Source organism: Myxocyprinus asiaticus, chromosome 45, assembly GCF_019703515.2.
Source record: "Myxocyprinus asiaticus isolate MX2 ecotype Aquarium Trade chromosome 45, UBuf_Myxa_2, whole genome shotgun sequence".
NCBI classification, from domain to species: domain Eukaryota; kingdom Metazoa; phylum Chordata; class Actinopteri; order Cypriniformes; family Catostomidae; genus Myxocyprinus; species Myxocyprinus asiaticus.
The window spans coordinates 28581686-28605054 of NC_059388.1; the positions used below are offsets into that span (position 1 = coordinate 28581686).

The 23369-nt window shown below is 35.9% G+C and overlaps 1 protein-coding gene across 2 annotated transcripts in view; it reads right to left on the bottom strand.

The window, feature by feature from the left end:
* Positions 1–23369, bottom strand: part of LOC127434819 (cGMP-inhibited 3',5'-cyclic phosphodiesterase 3A-like) — a 144959-nt gene that overhangs the window by 58985 nt on the left and 62605 nt on the right. For both annotated transcript variants that reach the window (XM_051687814.1, XM_051687813.1), the window contains exon 2: positions 8072–8122. In XM_051687814.1, coding sequence (XP_051543774.1) covers positions 8072–8122 — 51 coding nt within the window. The remainder of the gene's footprint in view (positions 1–8071; positions 8123–23369) is intronic.

Consider the following 23369-nt stretch of genomic DNA (forward strand, 5'->3'; position numbering starts at 1 on the left):
TGATTTCCTTGGTGAATTAGCTAATTTGCTAATCTGATCTAGTAGTTACTGTGGATAGAGTTTTAATTGTTGGTGACTTCAACATTCACATAGATAATGAAAATGACACATTGGGATTAGCATTTATCGATATTCTCAACTCTCTTGCAGTCAGACAAAATGTGACAGGATCAACTCATCACCATAATCATACACTAGATTAAATTCTGTCATATGGAGTTGATGTTGATACTATAGAAATTCTGCCGCAGAGCAATGACATCTCAGATCATTACCACGTCTCTTGTATGCTGCGATCAGCTGATATTACTCAATCTACACCATGTTATTGTTCAAGTATAACTATTCTTTTTTACCACTAAAGATAGCTTCACTAATAATCTTCCAGATTTATCTCATACACTCAGTAAGCCAAAAAGTCTAGAAGAACTTAAATACAGTCTTCTCTAGCACTCTTGATATTGTCGCCCCCCTTCGATTAAAGAAAAAAGCCCCGCACCATGGTACAATGATCACACTCATGCTCACAAGAAAGCAGCTCGGAAAATGAAGTGCAAGTGGAAGAATACAAAATTAGAGGTATTTCGTGGTGCATGGAAGGATAGTGTCTGTAGCTACAGACAGGCACTAAAAGCTGCCAGGTCAGCATATTTTAGCAAACTCATAGAAAATAACCACAACAATCAATTTATTCCAACTAAATTGGTTAGGAATGAAGCCTCGACTGAATCAGATATTCCGCCGCAGCACAATAGCAATGACTTCATGAATTTATTTTCTGATAAAATTGAAATCATCAGAAATAAAATTGGAATTATGCAATCATCTTTCACAGTACCTCGGAAAACAGTGTCTCATAATTCTCCTCATGAGCAACTTCAATCCATCGCTGTCATAGGTCATGAAGAGCTAACAAAACTTAGAGACATCAAAAGCCACAACATGTATGTTAGATCCAATACCAACTAAGCTCTTAAAAGAGGTATTCCCTGTCATCTCAGAACATCTTTTTAATATTATTAACTCCTCACACTGTTCAGGATGCAGACACACCCACTCAGTCTAAGTCTAGACTAATGATACACCTAATTTATCCATCGATTCACAATTAGGCTGCTTTAGTTAGGTCTGCTAGAACCCAAAACATTTATCATGATCTATAACTCTGCAAAAAATTTAATGGCATCTTCGCTAATATTATTCTGTTTGTTTCACTGTCTCAACCTCGGGATTCATATCCCGAGGTTACCAGAGTCGGCCAGATCCAGCTCCGTTCCTGCTTGGTGTCGGACTCCACTGCTAAGTGTTTCTGAGTGATGATGACTAAATGCAGCAGGTGCCAGCCAGACATCACTTCAGTCTATTACGATGGACTTCAGAGGATGAACTGATGACAACTCCAAACATAAGACATGGGATAATTCATATGCCGTTGCCTGAACCTTGGTCTTAGGACAGACCTCACCGAAATGACCTGCCGGTTGAACTGCGATGCACGTCACTGATCTCTGCCTGCATCACCTCGGTCTAATGATGGACTAAAAGCTTCTTTTAAAAGCACTCTTAAAATGGAATACATAGACAATCAATTAATTGCCAACAAAAGCCTTCATCAGCCAACTAACAAAGGACAATGCATCAGTGTGAACTTCTGCAGTTAATCCAGGCTGAACTTTAAATAAATTAGTCACTAATCTTGCAGTTCATACAAAATATTTGTTTAAACACTGGCCCTTAACACTTACTTAGTTTACTAATTTTAAACCATGACTTGCACTGCACATAAATAACTAATATTGACATTCATGCTGTTAGCCAGAGGGGAACTGGCCCCCACAGTGAGCCTGGTCTCTTATTTTTCTCCATTAACCAACATCTTATGGAGTTTTGTGATCCTTGCCACAGTCGCCTTCGCTTGCTCACTAAGGTTTCTAAATACAATTATTATTTAATTATTTATTTTTATACATAGTTTACAATCATATTTAATCAGACTTCACAATGTTGACTCTAATACTTTATAGATATTAGTTTCATTTTCTGTTAATGCATGATTTTCTGTAAAGCTGCTTTGAAACAATGTGTGTTGTGAAAAGCGCTATACATATTTGATGATTTAATTTAGCTGGTTTATGCAGTGACAAGCGTTTGCAACAAAACTACATTTCCCATTATTATATATGGCCACACTAGAATGATACAACAGATAGATAAAGCATTTATTTATCAAAAGGCAGGAAGCTTCCTGCCATCGCTAGTAAGTACAAAAGAGGAAGAAATGTGTAATTGCAAACCGGGTCTGTTCTTTCCGACAAAAATCACTTGAACGCACATCACATCGTATTTACGATTTCCGACCTCATACATATGAATTTCCTAGGAGGACTTAAACGCACCAATAGTCTTGCTGAGCAAGTTAGTTAAAGTTAGTTAAACTGTTGACATCTTTATAGCTAGTTACCTAACTGATCTGGTTTAATGGCACAGTGGTACCAACTAATAGTAACTTGTGTTAAAAACTGCGAGCACAATGGTAATGGACAGAAGTCGCATTTATATAACATCCTCTATAAAGCGCAACGGTCTAGTTCCAGACTTAAAAATCTCATCATTTTCTCCATGGTCAAATTGATTTTCACCCTAACTTAAAGACCTACTGTGAGTTCCGAGGTAATTAATCGAAGGTATATACTTCTGTTGAAACCATCAGAACACATTATTTCAATTTTTAACAATCGTATTTAATAGTGCAATTTCTGGTGAAGAACTACACTACCCATGATTCAGCAAAGCGTTTCTCTAAACTCACAAACTACTTATATATAATTGCAAATATCTGAATATTTTACAATAAAAATGTAAATATATTGTGTCCATACTTATAATCAACAACTTTACATCAGTAGTTTTCTATATTTTCCATGGTTTTTAATTCGATTATCTCATTTGCAATGCTTCATGGGATTGTAGTTCATACCCTCATTAAAGACGTTAAGTACACAATTTTGTACCTTTCTCTTTTTGTCTGATTTTCAAATACTTTTTTGAAGTGTAAAACTTTCAAATCAAAGTTTCTAATATCGTTATTCACCTTAATGGTTTGGTTCATCTCTCAGAACGCTATTATGAAGGATTTTTAAAATCCCATTGGAAAAAATGAATGGGAAAAATACTTCCGGAACCAAGATGGCTTAAAAGGTGGGCGGGCTTATAGTATAGTATAGTGCCCTTTTTGTTGTGTTATGAATTGCTTTCTAATGCATTTTAAAATGCAAGAGACATTTCCATTCACATACTTGCATAGAGTATATACAACAGGACTGCGCAGTATTGCCTTACTCTCTCTCCCTCAGATATACACACACCCAAACTTGGTTTCCTCAAGTGAATTGTTCCTGTTATTAGCTTATGGCGTCCTGGTTCTCTTAAGGCCCAGTGCATTATGAAACATGCCCTTGTTAGCCTGGCACACTCTTACAGCTCTATTGTAGGACACGGTGACTGACAGATGCTTTCCAAAGTCACGTTCACCCATGTGTGGTTTGCTCGTGTAAGCACTGACGTGTATTCCGCTTTAACTTATGTCTCTGTCAGCGCTGTAATAGCCTTAACTCACCACCAGCTGTCTCGGTTTGCCCTGGCGGCTTTTGATACAAATCCCCTGCGGCGGTGGCCGGCCGTTAACGCGACCCTTCCGCTATGAATGAAATCCTACAAATACTACAAAAACCGTGGTATTTGTACTAAAACTATAGTAATCACCAGAACTGCTATGGTTAATCTATAGTAAAATGTATACTGTATTAAAACTATGGTTTCCACAAAAAAACATGGTTACTTAAATTACTCAGTTAAAACAATATAACTATAGTAAAACCATGGTTTTTAAAAAACAAAAAAACAAAACATGGTTAGCCTACAACAGTCATGGTTACCACAATATTACTATAGAAAAAAACGTTTCTGCCAAAAACTGATTAATACGATCTACAATATCACTATAGTAAAACCATAGTTAATCTATGGTATTTGTACAGTAAAACCATTTAGTTACCATAGTTTTTTTCCCCTGTATTTTCATTATGGTTTCACTACGAATATCATGGTTAAAATATGGTAACTTTAGTAGAACCTTGGTAAATTTATTGCGAGGGCATGCACAACTCATTGCGAGGAACACAAACCTATTGCGATGGAACTTACTGCGAGGGAATGCAAAACTTACTGCGAGGGAACGCAAACTATTGCAAGGGAATGTGAACTATTGCAAGGGAACACAAACTATTGCTAGGGAGCGCAGACTATTGCCACGAAATGCAAACTATTGCGAAGGAACGCAAACTATTGCAAGGGAACGCAAACTACTGCGAGGGCACGCAATATTTATTCAGAAAAAACTAAATCCCGCCCGAACCTCAAATTCCTACACATCCTAACATAGACTCCAGCACCATCCCGCCACTCAACTAGTTTACCATGGGGATAATCTATTGTGCCGTAATTTATGCCATCTACTTTTGATACTTAAGTACATTAAATATCAGTAAATTTCATACTTTTAAGTATTTTTCTCATGAGCTACTTTTACTTAAGTCAACTTCGATAAAGGTATCTTTACTTTTACTTAAGTACGATGAGTGGGTCCTTTAAAACAGTGATAAAATGGCAAATATCGTTATGATAATATACAAATTTCAAAAGATGGTTAAAAAAAATATTACAATTAACTTCAAGTTGCCAGCCTCATGTAAGCTGTCAATTCCTCCATTAGCTAATTTTAGCTCTTTATTTCCATTCTGTTAGGGTTCATCCTGTTAATGTTTTTGCCATTGTGTAAATAATTAGGTTATAATTAAAGGAATATTCCAGGTTCAATACAAGATAAGCTCAATCAACAGTATTTGTGGCATAATATTGATTACCACAAAAATACGTTTTGACTTTCCACTCCCTTTCTTTAAAAAAAAGCAAAAATCTGGGTTACAGTGAGGCACTTGCAATGGTAGTGAATGGGGTCAATATGTAAACATTAAAATACTCACTGTTTCAAAGGTATAGCCACGAGACGTAAACAATATGTGTTAACATGATTTTAGTGTGATAAAATCACTTACAAACCTTTTCTGTAAAGTTATAGCCAATTTTACAACTTCGTTGCCATGACGATGTAATGTCAACAAACTAATAAAATCCTAAAAAAACTGTAGAAATGACTATTTAAACAACTTTACAGCTCAAATAATACATGAGTTTTAACAGAAGAATGAATATAAAATTATAAGCTTCACTTCCATTGTAAGTGCCTCACTGTAACTTCCTTTTTTTAAGAAAAGGAGTGACAAGTCGAAATTATTTTTTGTGCCACAAATGCTTTCAATCCAGCTTAACTTGTATTGGACCCGGAATATTCCTTTAATAAAGCTCAGTTTAAAAAAGTGCCTCAGCTTGACCAGAGAATATAAAGTCCACTATACTCTTTTATCGAAATGCATCCTCAAATGACAACATAACCATATTCATTTTTTTTTTTTAAAGGTGATGCATAACAGAATGACCCTCCTCATGCCAAGTGTGTTATCACTAGGATCAGTCGTGTAGTCTAGGGCATACCCACCTATCTTTCAAAGGATTATGCATATGCCCACCTAAAATTAGGTATGATACGTATGGCCGCCAGGACAGCGAGGAGGCTTTTGACCCATAACTTTTAATTATACTGAGGTGATGCTGCAGTACCGTTGAGTGAATTGTGATTATTTATTTTTGTTATTATTTTTTTTATATGTGTACAGATATTCTCTTCACGGGGCAGCGGGAGGGACCGCAACTGAAGGCGCAGGTGTAATACGACAGTTCGACATAGCTGAGCTACCAATCAGTACGTTCATTTTAGACACGATTGGCTATTTTCTAACCAGTCATATTTTCATTTCATTAATGGGCGGGACATTTGTCATTTTGACATTTGTGCTGGAGTCACCATAATTATTTTGCTCTGTATATTTACATCGCGGTTAAAAGTGAAAATATTAATGCATTTAAATAAAAACGTATGCCATTCAACTTTTGAAAATACTGAGTGTCACTGCACCCGTGCTAGTTTTTTATGCTCTTCGCAGATGACAAATTGTCCCGTAATTGTATCAAATGTCATTTTTTTCTGTCTTTTACTGCTGCCAGTGGTGCTTTTTTTCCTTGTGATATCAAATCATCTTAATTTATATTTCTTAATAGGAAAGCTATTTCAATATACAAAGAAAATAATTTTTATACACAAATAAAACCAATAGCCTGATCATTAACTCTTACGTACTGTATATCGTAATATAAGATAACGTGTTAACGTGAATATTACTACACTCAGTCATACCTATTCAACAGTTTATTATATATAAGGTTATGTATGTATTAGTTTATAAATTAGAGTAAGCATAAAGCCCGTTTTACTGTTACTTAAAAGAACATAAAATCACCGTATCAGTCACTACTACACCACTGCTAGGATGTTTAAAAGAAGATCAGACAAGCTAAAATCCCAGTTACAACCACAGGGTCTGATACGGGACACTAATTCACATACACATTTACACTGTAGTTGTAATGATTAATGAAATGACCTACTACCAGCAAAACAAACAAGGCAGGGTTGAATATCACAAAAACATTGGGTTGCCAATTGTGCTATATTAGCAGGGACGTCCTGTATTTTGGCCCAAATTAAGACATCCCATTCGGGACACATACTGTCTCCTCTTTTAGCCCATTAAGTGTTCAAAATGCTCAGATGTCCTGTACTATGCAAAGAAATTACAAAATAACACGTCACATTCCACCCCAAAATCAAATGAAAAAAAATAGTATAATAAAGATTAAATAAAAATTATTATTTAAATTTTGCATAAAAAACAAAGCATATTTTTAGCCCACAAAAAAAAAAAATCTGCATTGTGAAATTATTTTCATGAAAAATATCCCCCTAATTCTCATTACCGTAATGCGTCAGCACATTAAATTTTTTTTGTGTGCCTTTTCTGTAATTCTCATTATTCTCAATAGTGATTCTGATAGATTCTCTATACTTTAATGCATTATTTATGTGTAACGGTATTTATAACATAAAAAAAAAAGATGTAATATAATGGGTTTTTTTATTATTAAATTATAGAAAGTATTATTCACAAATAATGCTTTTTGTGCATTACAGTAATGTGAATTGGGAGTAAAGCTTGAAGGTGCTGTATGCACTTTCAGCTGTTTTGCTAACTTAAGCCACCTTGCTAACTTCAATGACACGCCCTCTCTCACCAACCCCACCCTCCAAAGACTTGACGTCTACAAACCCAAACACGCAAATTAACAGATTTTTCAATTCCGTGTGCTATTCGAATAAATGTTTAATGTGCTTAATTGCAATAAATCTTATTGGTCCTAAAATAGGCTTCATTTTTTTTTGGGGGGGGGGTTTCCCTTTTCCTCCCAATTTGGAATGCCCAATTCCCAATGTGCTCTAAGTCCTCGTGGTGACGTAGTGACTCGCCTCAATCTGGGTGGCGGAGGACGAATCTCAGTTGCCTCCACGTCTGAGACCGTCAACCCGCGCATCTTATCATGTGGCTTGTTGAGCGCGTTACCGCGGAGATATAGCACATGTGGAGGTTTCACGCCATCAACCGCAGCATCCACGCACAACTCACCACGCGTCCCACCGAGAGCGAACCACATTATAGTGACCACGAGGGGGTTACCCCATGTGACTCTACACTCCTTAGCAACCGGGCCAATTTGGTTGCTTAGGAGACCCGGCTGCAGTCACTCAGCACACCCTGGGATTCAAACTCGCGAACTTCAGGGGTGGTAGCCAGCGTCTTTATCACTGAGCTACCCAGGCCCCAGGCTTCATTTTCTTTAAGAAAAATATAATATCTTATTTCTTTCTTTTGAATTTGGGATAAATTATGACCTGTTCTTGACAGAAATGTAGATTCACCCTAACACCAAAACAAACTCAGATTCACTAGCTCTTCTTATTAACTTTCTAGACATACACACACACAAACACACTTAAAATCACCTGAGATCCCCGGGTGCCTCTCTTGTGGTCCCATTCTTGCTGTGGGAGCATCTGTAAACAGAGACATACAGGATTATGTTACACACACAGAACACTGCAGCACACACTATTCACTATAAAGCATCTAATGAGCCTTCACGCTCTACCTCACTCTCTAAAAATACAGCACAGAGAGAGAGAGAGAGAGAGAGAGAGAGAGAGAGAAAGCATTGGTGATTCAGGGATGCAGGTTTTCCCTACTCCCTCTCGCACACTTGCCATTTTGTTCAGTGACACACGCTCATAATTCAATTTCACAGTCAGGCGGCCTTTACTCAATGCTCCTCGCCGCTTAACGGCTTCGCAAAGGCTGTAAACTTTGCGCACTCTAATTAACAGACAGTAGGAGGTGCCTGCAGGCGGCGAAATTCAGGCCTCGTTGGCTCAAGAGTAGTGTCACAAATCCACTTTTTTATTTAATATTTAACCCTTGGAATTGATTTTCAAGGGCATTTTTTACATTTATGAGGGCATTTTGTTTGTTTATGTCAAATACTTTAATTTAGGTATTCTAAATAATTGGCTGGTCCTGTAGATCAATGGTCTTCAATTGGTGGGTCATGACACAAAATGGGTTCAGGTCTTTTCTGATAAGGTCGCAGACAGCTGGGACAAAACCATGATAAATACAAATAATAAAATGCAACCAACCATATAATCGTGCATAGTTAGGATAGCAAAATAAATAGGCTTATCAACTTTCATTAGGGCCTATCTTTTTTGTTGATGTCAAAGGTCATGCAACCAATCAAACTCATCTGTCACTTGGTAATATGGCTAATACTAATACAATATTAAGCCCAGAATTTTCCCCAGGTTTTAGGCTGGTAAGTCACACTTCTGCTTATGCTTATGCATTAAAAAAAAAATTGTATTGAGCCTATATGTGATGTTAATTATTTTGCATTATTTTTCCTATGATGCAGGGGCCTGCAAAATAATATTAATAATAATAATAATAAATAATTATTTCAATTTAATTATTGAAATTATTTTTCTATAATATTAGATGTTTAACATATTAATTTTTACTGTATTTGACATTATTACCATTTCATCTTAACCCCTTCAACTCTGTGGATCTGCTGGTGGGTCCAAAAGGGGGTGCTATAATTACAAAAAAAGTTTACGCTTAAATTTCTCAAGTCCCCGTATACATAAGTCAAGCACGTGTGGTATCGTTTGAAAGCTTAGAATCTGAACTTTTCATAGATAACCATCACTAATGCATTTACGTTACGTAAAATAACAAAATAAGGCCTTAAATCATCTGCATTGCAATTAAGCGACACCTAGTGGTAATGTGATAGAAATATTAATATGAACATAAAAGTCTTTACAATAGCACTTAAATACACAAATCATATATCAAATGAAAGCTGACTGAACAGTTAATTTTGTTTCACTAATAACACAAAATAAAGATTTTCAAAATAATCAAAGTGAAGTATGATATTTGTAATCAAATGCAAATGTCTCACTTATGCTCCGATAACTGCCGCTGTAAGCCCCAAATAGCCAAAAACTTTACATCTGCTTTTACTTCAGGAAGTTTTCTAAAAAATGAGCCATTTTGTACTTGCCTGTGAGCTTACTTGTGTGAATAATACAATGTCTTAGATGTCCAGAACAAAATCTACAGTCCCGCAGAAAAAGCATGCTAAACAAATCATCAGAAATATATGTTATCGACTATAAATGATAAAACGTTATACATCATTGCAAAGAAGAGGATCTCAACTTTCTAATGACAACTAGATTGAGCTTCTAGTCCACTCAGAGGCCGAGATATTCTATGAAAAATTGGGGGTGGTGCATGAACTGAAAATTAGACTGAATGTCTATGGACGAGCACATCTGCCAAGGCTAAAATGCATTAGAGTGCCACTTACATTTTAGATCGGCATTTTGTGACGGAAGGTGATAGCTGAAAAATATTTTCTAGTAGTTCCTGCCATCTAGTGGAATAAAATAAGACTATTCGGAGGGCGATGGGGTGAACAGACCCAGAATTAAGACAACAAAATTCTTTTTTATTCTATTCAACATAAGATTGCAAACAATTTTTTTATTATTATTATTATTATTATTGTTCCCAGGAAGGGGAGCATCATATTTTGGGGTCTTTGGCATAAAAAAAAAAAAAAAAAAGTTTAAAAAACGATATCATTATTAGTACTATTATCATTACTATTGTGTTGTTGTTTTTGGCAGTTGTATATACTTTGTATTAAAGTCTGTTATTTGTATTATATGTATAAAAATCTCTGATTGTAACTCTGCATATAACAAAACTGAAGTGAAGAAAAAAAAAGTTGAACCTGTGGTGGGTCGCTACTAAATTAATCAGTTGAAAATCACTATAGTCAGATTTGTTACGTTTTTGGGAATGTTTTCTTCAAATCCAGTGTTCAAAAGATGATTTTTGTTTAATTATTTCTTAAAGATTCACATTAGCTCCACATTCAACAAAATTCGCCTTTGATACAGTGAATACAGATATCTGGCAGCTGCAGGTCATTACAGTATCTGCAGAAACACTAAACCAGACACTAGATAGGACTAGAAATGGAATATTACAAAATATATCAAATATACAGGGATAAAAACGTGTTGCATGTACTTGAATAGCGCCTTGTCCGAAAAACACCAAGAGGACGAAAGATGGTTTCGTCTCGCAAGGAGTGCTGGATGCCCTTTCAACCCCTCTGAAACAGCATCAAGACTCAAGCCTGGGAAACTGGACATATGCAGCTAGATTAATATTTTATTTGGTTTGAAGGGAGAGGAAGCCAAACAAATAGCATTCTGGCTGAGCTTATTGTTTACAGCGGGACAGGCAGTAAATCAGGGCGCTTGCTTCTACATCAGCCGTCCACCTGTCAACTCGCTGGTACACTATGTGAACTGGCACTACATGTAAACACCTTGTCCAAATGCCACTGTAAGAAGCGGTACTCACGGGACACTGCACAACATTAGATTATTCACATGTGGTGCTTGTCTTATTAACTGTAAATATATTTTCCCAGGTTGTGGGGAGCAGTCATGGAAAAAGACTAAAAAAAAAAACTTGTTTACAGTCGTTGATTTGAAACATGAATAATCTGTCAACAGACCAGCGGAGGAAAAAAAAATATATCTTACAAGAAGTCTTTCTTTCTCTATCAAAAAGGCACCAAAAAGTACCATGGTAATTCCATGTTTTTGGAGACATTATCCTATGGAAATACCATGTTTTTTAGAACATCGCTTTATAGTAGTACCATGGGACATAAATATGGCAATCATTCAGTTCTTTCCTTACTTTTTGGCAAATGTTGGTGCTTTCAGTACCAGAAAATACCATAGTAATACTATGGTCTTTTGAACACTGCACCATAGTAATGTAATGTAGTAAAGTACTGTGAAATTATTGCGGTATTCTTTGAAGTACCTTGTAAATACCATGTAACATACAGTAATCATTTAGGACCATGGTATTTCCCTACTATTATTTGTACCTCCAAAGTACTTATTTGTAAGGTTTTTTCTTTCTAAAAAACAATAACATGGTCATTGACACGGCATCAGAGAACTCTCTGGTTGAGTTACGTAATGTTAAGTAAAGGCTCTTTGGCCGCAGGTCAGGCAACGTCTCCAAATGAGCCTTTAGGAAACCGCAACCAATGCCAGTCATTCAGTACACTGCTATCATATATTCATTCAATCACCTGCTTGCAAAGTGGCCTTTTGACAGACTCTTAGGAGACCTAAACCACAATCGTCATTTAGTGATGTCTTTCAATAATTGTTCTTTGAGCCAGTTCTTTCTAATGATCTGATGCAATGTGTATATCTTTTAAAAAAGTGAGTATTTAAGAATTTATTTTGTAATAAAAAAGTCAAAGAATGTCACACAGTGAGTGATGAATCGATTTTTTTAACTAGTTCATCTAATCGAATCATGTGAACAAACCAAGTCCCTAAAGTGAATCTCATAAATGAATTCTTGCTTAAACAGTTTAACCGTGCACAAATAAAAATAAATACAAAAATGAGCGAGATTACAATTATAGCTGCCACAATTAACTAATCAAGAAAAGTGTCAATTAGAACATTGCTTCCATTGCATAAACATTTTCTGTTTACAGATTTTGTGGCCCATTGTGTGCATGAATGTCCCCTTAGAGGACAGGGCAGGATTTTTCTTTTTTCTGGAAAAGTTTTGCGTGCCCTCGCAATAAATTTACCAGGGCTTTACTATAATAACCATATTTTAACCTTGATATTCATAGTAAAAGCATAATAATAATAATAATAATAATAATAATAATAATACAGGAAAATTAAAATGATGTTATTAAAAATAATAATTTTGTTGTTATTATGGTTTTAATATACCATAGTAACTAAAAGAATTACCATGGTTAATCTATAGTAAAACTGTGGTTACTATATGGATACAGTATACTGTATTAAAACTATGGTTTCCAACAAAAAACAAACCCTAGTTAAACTATGGGATTTTTATAGTAAAACCATAAAACCCACAAAATTATTATTTTTATTACCATAGTTTTCATTTTCCTGTATAATCACTATGGTTTCACTACGCATATCATGGTTAAAATATGGTTACTGTAGTAAAACCATGGTAAATTTATTGTGAGGGAACGCAAATCTGTTTCAGAAAAACAATTCCCGCCCTGGCCTCTAAGGGGCTCCGTATACATGCAATGGCAAATCAGAGGCATTTAAATTAGTCTAAAGCCATATCAGTGACGACAACCTAGTATTGTTGCGTTAGTCACTTTCTATGTGTAATTTAATTACAAATTGATTAACTATTTTGTTTTCATGCAAAAAAAAAAAAAAAAAAAGTATAGTAAAAAACACAAAATAAGTATTATAATGTAAATTCTATAAATCAAAATTAACAACCGGAATGACAATATCAAGGGAAATAATAAACAATTATGATTTTTGTCATAATCGTGCAGCCCTACTATGCAGCTACACGCATAGTTAAGATAACAAAATTATCTTAACATAATTTCCTAAACCATTTTTCTTTAGCTAGCACTGAACTGTGTCTACATAAGAAACACCAATAGAAAATGAACGATGCAATTATGATTTTGCCTAAGTTCAACCCTTTACCCAAACCTAACCATGATTTTATAAAAAATAAAACAAATGCTATGTACCACGGAAGTCAGGGTTTTGAACAAGCGTTCTTACGATTTTCCCTAAGTTTAACCCTGAACCTCAAAACTAAACCTAACCATAAATCTAAAATAAAAAATAACTTGTGTACGATGGAAGAAAACATTTGTTTAGACTGAGACGAGAGAATCGTATTACAGGTAACTGACATACATCAGTCATTTGTATTGCACATATAAATATGGAATGAGTAACAATATTTGTTCACAGACATTTCTGTTCTTAAAATATAGTGTTAGATGGAAGGCTAGCTAAAATTTGATGCCTATACTGTATTGATGTAAAATAGGAATAAAAGCTGTACCTTTTCGTACAAGTTGTCATAAGATTGTGCTGTCCACAATCAAAGATTTCCCTATCACAACAAAACATCTTTACCAGGAAAAAGTCTCCACTAGAACAAAACACATTTTCAGCTGACATCAGGAGAGTCTACATCTCACAGACAAGGCCTCCAGGTTTTACCAACCCTGCCAGGCATTCTGGGCGGGGGTTTATTTCACAGAAACGGCAGTGTGGCATTTAGCTGCTATATTAATAACAGGGCCTGACGTAGGTCCACCCTCATCCACCGCACTGTTAAAATCATTAAAATCTTCATAAAACACAGGAGAATGAGCACTGGAGAGATTTTTCAAGGTAGTTCAAAAGTATTTCCTGAACACCAAAGCCAACGATGTCAGTCACTCAATCAAATCACACTTTAGTACCATTATTTTACCTGGTCTAGAGACATTTTAAAGGAATAGATAAAAAATAATATCCTGTCATTATTTGCTCATCCTGATTTCATTACAAACCCACATGCTGGTTTTTTTCCATGTAACACAAATGTTTTTAAAGAGGAAGAATCTTTATGTAGCTCTTGTCGTATAATGACAATTCATACTGAACATGTTTGTCAAGCTCAAAGTTATTGTATGGCTTCAGAAGATTAAATAGTATGGAGTCCCTTTGTGTACGGGGGGGGGGAAGGGATTTTTTCTTTTTTTTAATTTTCATTCCCTCGGAATAAATTTACCATGGTTTTACTACAGTAACCATATTTCAACCTTGATATTTGTAGTAAAACCATAGTAATAACAGAGCAAAACAAAAACTAAAATTGAGGGAACGCAAACTATTTGCAAAGGCACGCAAAACACATTGTGAGGGAATGCAAAATTATGATTTTTCTTACCATAGTTTAATTTTCCTTTATCACAATGGTTTCATAACGAATATCATGGTTAAAATATGGTTACTGTAGTAAAGCCATGGTAAACTTATTGCAAGGGCATGCAAAACTTAATGTGAGGGAACGCAAATTATTTGCGAGGGCATGCAAAACTATTGTGAGGGCATGCAAAACTTATCGCGAGAACACGAAAAACTGAATGCGGAAAATTGCACGCTGGAGAACTGTTAACGTAACCTAAAGTCATGAAGATTATACGATTCAGGTATTTTTTAAAGAATGGAACCGGTTCCATTTGCGAGGGCATGCAAAACTTATTGCGAGGGAAATCAAAACTATTGCAAGTGAACAACTATTGCGAGGGAATGCAAAACTTATTGCGAAGGAACAAAAAATGATTGCGAGGGATCGCAAAACTTATTGCAAGGGAATGCAAAACAAATGTTTTTTTTTTAATCCCGCCCTGTCCTCTAGGGGGCTCCATATTATAGTGCAATTAATATATACCAATATAGCACACATTTGACATTTTAAGTCCTTTATTACTACTTTTTTGTCCTTTTTGAAGCTTGCCAGATCATGTCCACTGTATGCTTTTGTTGTATAAAAAAGCTGTGTAAAGATTCTTCAAAAACATCTCCTTTTGTGTTACACAGAAAAAACTGCATAAGGTTCTGGAACAACATGAAGATGATTAAATAATGATTTTTTTTTGGGGGGGGGGGGGGTGGTAGACAAAGATATGTTCAAACATAACAAAGCACTGAAAAATGGATTTACTAGCATCTTCACAAATATGTATCAACCCCAATCCAAAAGCCAGTGGATTTCTCAAGGGACCAGCGCTAACGGGCTGTGTTAATGAGATTGCTCTTTATTCAGACGTCATCGTAGCGAGGACAAACAATAATCTGTCATTAATAACTGAGCTCTCTGAGCAAAAGGGGTGAATGGAGGAAAACTAGTCGTGACAGAACGGCACAGCCCTCGCAGGTCTAAGTGACAGATGAAGCAATCCTCATAATAAGGTGCATGATGCAGCATCACTTTAATATTGCATGAATGCGCTGCAGCCTGCAGCACTGCTCACAGCAAAAACTCGATCTCCCCACTTTCTCTATTTCTATTTCTCTCCCTGGCAATGCTTGGAAATGCAAACTAACACTCTATTCTATTCAAACTACTTTAGTACTGTGCAGTAATGTGCACAACGTGCTATAGAATACCTGGGTGACCTACTATATTTGCTCAAATGTGCCAAAGGTCAAGTCATTTTAACACAAATTTGGATTTAAAAAGCAAAAATAACTGAATTTGGGTAGTTCACATGAAATATTTTTAGGAAGCAGACCTGTCCTGAGGTGTGATTTGCTATACACCATCTAAAACTCTTTTATGAATGACCTCATTGAGAGAGCAAGCTAAAATGTGATTAAAAATGTTAAAAACTGTAAAAACTGACTTTCCCTTATACATTGATCTAAATGTTTACTTAAAATCTTTATATTGATAAAACAAAGCTCATGGGCATGTTATGCATCAACTAACACTTTACTTAAATTAAACATACAATGTATGTTGTATACATTGTATGTTACAACAATGTATATAACATACATGTTCTGTCATGTGACAACAACGTAGAATACTCTCATTTGAAACGCTACAGTATATACAGCACAGCATTCAGTATGCCAGTGTTCCATTCTAAACATTCGGCCCATTTTTTTATTCTGTGTCCCCTGTGTCGGAGCAACAGCAAGTCACGTGACCTCCCCTCAGTTGCGGCAGTCGCACCCGTAAGATGGGCTTGAGACGCAGCACTCAGCCATTACGCCACTAATGCGCTTTTAATAATGTAGAGACTGTGGGTGAGCTGAAATCACACAGGCCTGCTGCAGTCCTGCACTAGATTACTGCATGCTTATTTCACAACCATTCATTAATATCCAGCAACGGACATGCTCACTACATACTTCACACACACTTAACCATTGCTTCATTTGAAAAATCTTTGATTATGGCAAACATAACATTGTTCTATAAGATTTTACAAGGTTTTGCCCCATCACCTCTTAAGTAATTTGTAACACATCACACTACTGCTCCAATATTTAGTGAATTGTCCCTGAACAAATAAACAAATGAATACACATTTAAATATATCTGAACGGGCTATTTTTCAAGCTCTGTGTTCAATTGTTGATGTGAAAGTATGTAAGAGGGTAAACGCCATAAATACTGTCTTTATTTGTGCATTTGCACACAAAGAAATGCCTGTGTGCAGAGACTGTCAAGTGAAAAGTCTCTTATTTGCAATGAAAAATGATTAACAGCCTTCAACCATTCTAGTGCTACCGCAACTCACTTTGGATGCTCTCTGAGGCTAGATTCAGTACATATTATGCTCAGTCTTAATTACGGTGGATTTTTAGTCAACAACGCTTGTTTTGTTTCCCTTTTCTCACTCTTTATTTCCCTCGCCCTTCTCCTTTAATGGATTTTGTTGACTAATCCTCTTTTTCATGAATCAAGCGCAGTTCTGCAGATGGCCTGCAGGTGGCGCAGTGAATGGAATCCTGATTGCACACCAGCTGTACTATGAGAGGAGTTACAGTACTGTGGAACATAACAGAGAAAAACATTGCTCTTTGAAAAAGAGCACAGAGTATATAGAGGTGTTTCTTTAACTTCGTGCAAGTTCATGTCTAAGGGGTTGATCTTCATTAAAACAAACAGACTTTTTTCTTTTTTTTTCATATGAAGGTCACATTAAAATTGACTCGACTTGAATAGCTAGAAAGACAGAAACAGATAGAACAATAGACAGACAGAACGATAGAAAGACAGACTGACAGATAGAAAAACAGACTGACAGACAGATAGAACAATAGAAAGATAGACAGAATGATACACAGACAGAAAAATAGAAAGACAGACAGACAGACAGAACAATAGAAAGATAGATAGAACGATAAACAGAACAATAAACAGAACGATAGACAGATAGAACAGTAGAAAGATAGAACGATAAACAGAATGATAGAACAATGGATAGAACGTTAGACAGGCAGACAGACAGACAGAGCAACAGACAGAACGATAAACAGACAGAACAATAGAAAGACAGACTGACAGATAGAAAGACAGACTGACAGACAGATAGAACAATAGAAAGATAGACAGAATGATACACAGACAGAAAAATAGAAAGACAGACTGACAGACAGACAGAACAATAGAAAGATAGATAGAACGATAAACAGAACAATAAACAGAACGATAGACAGATAGAACAGTAGAAAGATAGAACGATAAACAGAATGATAGAACAATGGATAGAACGTTAGACAGGCAGACAGACAGACAGAGCAACAGACAGAACGATAAACAGACAGAACAATAGAAAGACAGACTGACAGATTGAAAGACAGACTGACAGAAAAATAGAAAGATAGATAGAATGATAAACAGAACGATAGACAGACAGAACAGCAGAAAGGTAGATAGAATGATAAGCAGAACGATAGAACAATGGATAGAACGTTAGACAGACAGACAAACAGATAGAACAACAGACAGAACGATAGACAGAGAACAATAGAAAGACAGACTGACAGATAGAAAGACAGACTGACAGACAGACAGAACAATAAACAGAACAATAGACAGATAGAACAGTAGAAAGATAGAATGATAAACAGAACAATAGAACAATGGACAGAATGTTAGACAGACAGACAGACAGATAGAACAGACAGAATGATAGAGAACAATAGAAAGATAAATAGAACAATAAACAGAACGATAGAACAATGGATAGAACGTTAGATAGACAGACAGACAGAACAACAGACAGAACAATAGACAGAGAGAACAATAGAAAAATAAATAGAACAATAAACAGAACGATAGAACGTTAGACAGACAGACAGATAGAACAATAAACAGAATGATAGACAGATAGAACAATAGAAAGATAGAACAATAAACAGAATGATAGAACAATGGATAGAACGTTAGACAGACAGATAGAACAATAGAAAGATAGAACAATAAACAGAACGACAGACAGATAGAACTATAGAAATATAGACTGACAGACAGACAGACAGAACAATAGATAGAATAATAAATAGAACAACAGAACAAATAGAATGACAGACAGACAGACAGACAGACAGACAGACAGACAGACAGACAGACAGACAGACAGACAGACAGACAGATAGATAGATAGATAGATAGATAGATAGATAGATAGATAGATAGATAGATAGATAGATAGATAGATAGATAGATAGATAGATAGATAGATAGATAGATAGATAGATAGATAGATAGACAGACAGATAGATAGATAGACAGATAGATCAAACTTGTAACCATTCAAAAATACCAAGTTCATGATGAAAGTCATTTCAGGTCATTAATTATAGTGTTAATCAAAGTGAGTGTGTCATATTAAATTCCACCAGTAAATCACAGTATTGTATTTGCTATTTGACTGCGCTAAACCACAACTCTGTCCAAATTTCTCTCTGTCACACTTGCGTCACTCTCCAGGAAAGCGAAATTTACTGTTCGTGTCAATATGCATCAAGACTTTGCCAACTGCTTAGCACAGAGGAAAACCCCTTTTCTTGAAAGGCAACACCAGTCCTTGTGAAAACAACACGCTGCTTTTCAGCTTGAAGTCTTTTACATTGACCTAAAACGCTGTTGCTAATGGCCATTAAAAAGTTCTCTTTAACCAAACTCTTGGTGCGGAAATCCATTAGATTAGATTACTGCAAACCTTCATTGTGAAAGTCAGCACATTCCAATCCATTTACAGTTTGCGTGCAGCCTTGTACAAAATACCCTGGTGCGTTTAGGCAGCAGTGTAAAACTTTTAATGACGCCGGGAGACTGACTGTTGAAATGTATCCTTCAGTGCCACAATAGCCACCGTTTAAACCCATTGGACAGCTCCACACTGTAACCCTCTGTGCTTCAGGCAAACCGGCGGAGAGGAACAAATTGCTCCCCGAGACTCCATTTTCAGTATTTTAGCAGCTCGGAACTGCACAGTGCCACAACAGCATTAACACCATATCATTACATGTTACACAGCATGAGCAATGGAACGGCCCGGCCTAACTGGACCGCATGCACTGAGCCATAAAACCTCGGAAAAGAAACACGGCAGTCACACAAACACACACGTTCACACACCAGTTTGTTTGGCAGCTTCAGGACCTTTTTGCGAACAAAGAGCCTTTCGTTTGAATACTACATTGTAGTGTTATTGTTAACGGAAAAGGAACACTAAATCTAAATGAAAACATTTCCATTAACTCAAATAAAAATTCAATCATAATTGGAAAAACTAAACTACATTTGAAACTACAATCAAACTACACAAAAATACATTTTCATAACTCCAAAACTAACTTAAATAAAATAAGAATGACCATAAATATATTTTAGTTGTAGTCTTTAATGCGAAGGACATTCTACAATTTGTTACCTTTACAACATGCCTTCATGAAGCATAAAAATGCCACTAGATAGCAAAAACACTAGATGACCCTGAGAAATTTAACAGCGTTAAACATATTTAAATGATATTAGTTTATGCTAGAGCTGTCAAGATTATTAAATCTGGCTGACAATAATTGTGATTAACAATTTACTTTTTTTTTTTAGGGCTACAATTAATTGTCATACAAATGGTCATACTTTAGGTATATGAATAGACATTAAAAAGTAATTTATTCATATTTAACTTGGAATCATATAATAAAACAGGGATATATGATTATTCTTTAACGCTTTAAAATGTTTTGAAAATATTGCACATGGGTAGAATCACATAAATATACAGTATATATATATATATATATATATATATTTATTTATTATTATTTTTTTTTTTATATTAAAATATTTCCAAATGCACTATTTGGAACCCAGCCAACCTGAATGATTTATTATATTATATCATATTATATCTGTCCTAAATTCTTCACTTTCACATGTTATTTTTAGGCTCTCCCATTAAATCCACAAGCCCTTATTTTGCATGAAGGAAGACCTTTGAGATTTTGTGTATTAATCTGTGAAAATATGCTATTCTATTATCTGCACAGAAATAAGAGTAAGCAAATAAGCGTAAGTTACTTATATTGTATGTATATAAGATAAAACATGAAAAACTACTAAAATACGCAACCATAATATGCAACTATGATACAAAAGTCCGTATCAGTTTCTTTTACTTATAGTGAGCTGTTTCAGTGTCATAACAAGATTTTGCATTCTGCTCAGAGTTTGACATTTAACAAAGCGATGACACTTGAATGAAATGAAGAATAGCAATTTACAATCCCTGTTATCCTCTACTGCCTTACTAACCAATGCTAATATAATGTTGACACACATATTCTCTCTTCATCACACACTCACTCACTCACACACACACATTCGCACACACACCAGCTTACTTCACAGGGTGTTGATTCCATGCGGGCACTCATCTACAGTCACTCAGTGGCAGTCAGTCACAATTGATTTCATTTGGAAGTGCAGAATTACAATGTTATATGGGCATGTCTGTGTGTGTGTGTGTGTGTGTGTGTGTGTGTGTGTGTGTGTGTGTGTGTGTGTCTTTGACTGCAAAAGGTTCATCAACCTCATTTGAAGCATCCCTGTCTAGAATTGGCAATGCACTTCATCCATTATAAACTTGACATTTCCAGTCAAGCAGTCAGCAGCAACCGCAAGCTAAACCAAAGTACTGCTCATGATCATTTCATCCCATATACAGTCAATTACATGTCAATGAACGAAAGTCCTTCATTTGGTCACTGCAAGTGACCGCTAATAGGCTCTTCTTGACAGCTCTCACAGGCCGAGAATATATTAGCAACAGCGAGTTAGCTTAATTGCATTTGGTCAGTGCCACGTGTCACTCTGTAACACAGTGTAGCAGGGTGTTATAATTTTGAATATAATTTAGGTTTTATTTTTATTTTCAATTTGTCCTTTCAGTTGTTTCATTTACATTTTTCAGTATATTTAGGATTTTAGAGCTGCCATAGTTGATGCATTAACTTGACCTGTTGTGATTATAACATAATTGCCTGATTGTGATTATTTCAGATAACGTGCACTTCAAATTTCAATCACATTTTATTGTTCAAACAAGTGAATTTTAAGCAAATATAGAAATATAGAAACTGCATTCGTGCCAAACTCCAAAAATATAAGCAAAGATTTTGAGTGAACACACAGCTCTCTGGTTTCACTTTAATTTAAAGTTCGCGTAATGGCAAATGTTCTTGGTCATTGCAGTCAGTTCACATAGACAGTGTTAAGATGCACGCTTACTCTATTTCTGTGCACATGATCTATTCATTTTGTATTATGGTTTTTATTGTTCTACGATTCCATTGGTAAGGTTTAGGTGGTACAATTGTTCTATTATTTCTCATTTTTATTTATGTAATGATTTGAAGGGGAATGACAAGTCTATGTGTATGTGTATGCACCATAAGTCCAAGACGAAGTTCCCTTGGGGACAAAAAAAACAAAAAAAAAACTGTATTTGATTCATTCACTGATGAACTTCCTCTCCGTCATAGCGTAAGTGAGGCACTTACAATGAATTATACATTAATATACACACTGTTTCAGAAGTATGTCCACAATATATAAACATTATATATATTAACATGATTTTTGTGTGATAAAATCACATAAAAACCTTATCTTTGTAAAGTTATATCCAATACTACAATTTGTTGTCATGACAACAAAACCCTGAAATTTCAGTATCAGATATAATTTTACACAGCTTACTAAACTTATCTATATTATCACACTAAAACCATGTTAAAATATATATTGTTTATGTCTTGTGGTTATACTTTTGAAACAAAGTGTATTTTAGTGTTTGTGGACTGGCCCCATTCACTTCTATTGTAAGTGCCTCACTGTAATCACTTTTTGTTAATAAACGATGGGCGAGTCGAAATGATTTCCTGTGGTAAACGACATTATGCCACCAAGTTGTTGATTGAGCTTAACTTGTATTGAACCCAGTATATTCCTTTAAGTGTTTGCAAACTGCAATGAAGCAATATTGGCCGTCTGCTTTAGACATAAAAAAATACAGTGGTTAAAACTTGCAGGTGAGGAAACAGTCCCATATATTGACACACATTCAGGGGCCGTTCGCTTGCAAAAAACACACACTGTGCAGCAAACACATAATCGTAAAGATTCCTGCTCAAGATGCTGCTCCAACAAACTCACACAGGACCACCCAGAATTGTATACACTCACTACCATGAGTTACAGCACATAAATACGACATCCGACGTCAGTGACAAAACGGCCTCCTGCTCTTCAAAAGGTAACAGCCGGCGCCTTGACTCTCACCGTCTCCACGTGTGCTCGTTTATGACTCTTTAATCTAAACAACCGCAGTCTCCTCTCCAACCTGCTCTCTGTTAAAACATCTAAAGACAGAATCACATGTAACCTTCACGTTTTAGCTACAGGCAGAGTTTAAAAGGCGACCGAGGGAATGAAGTGACAAATCTGTTCTTTGCTCAACAACAGGCCTTCTGAAAGCCAGCGAGAACATTGTGTTCAGTCAAAGTGCTTCTGGCCAATTAAAAACCTCCCTCTTTGCCGTTCTCAGTGCTGCCTGCTGCTCTCCAGGTTGCTTTGGGGTAGTGAGTGAGAGTGACGTAGGCAGAGATCTCATGCTGTGTGCACGTTGCCTCTGGCATGGCCTTGTATGGAATAAAAGCCGCCTGGAAAGGAGGCTGCCAGCCGCACAATGGCCTGCGATGAACAGACGGTGAACTCAAGAGTCCTAGC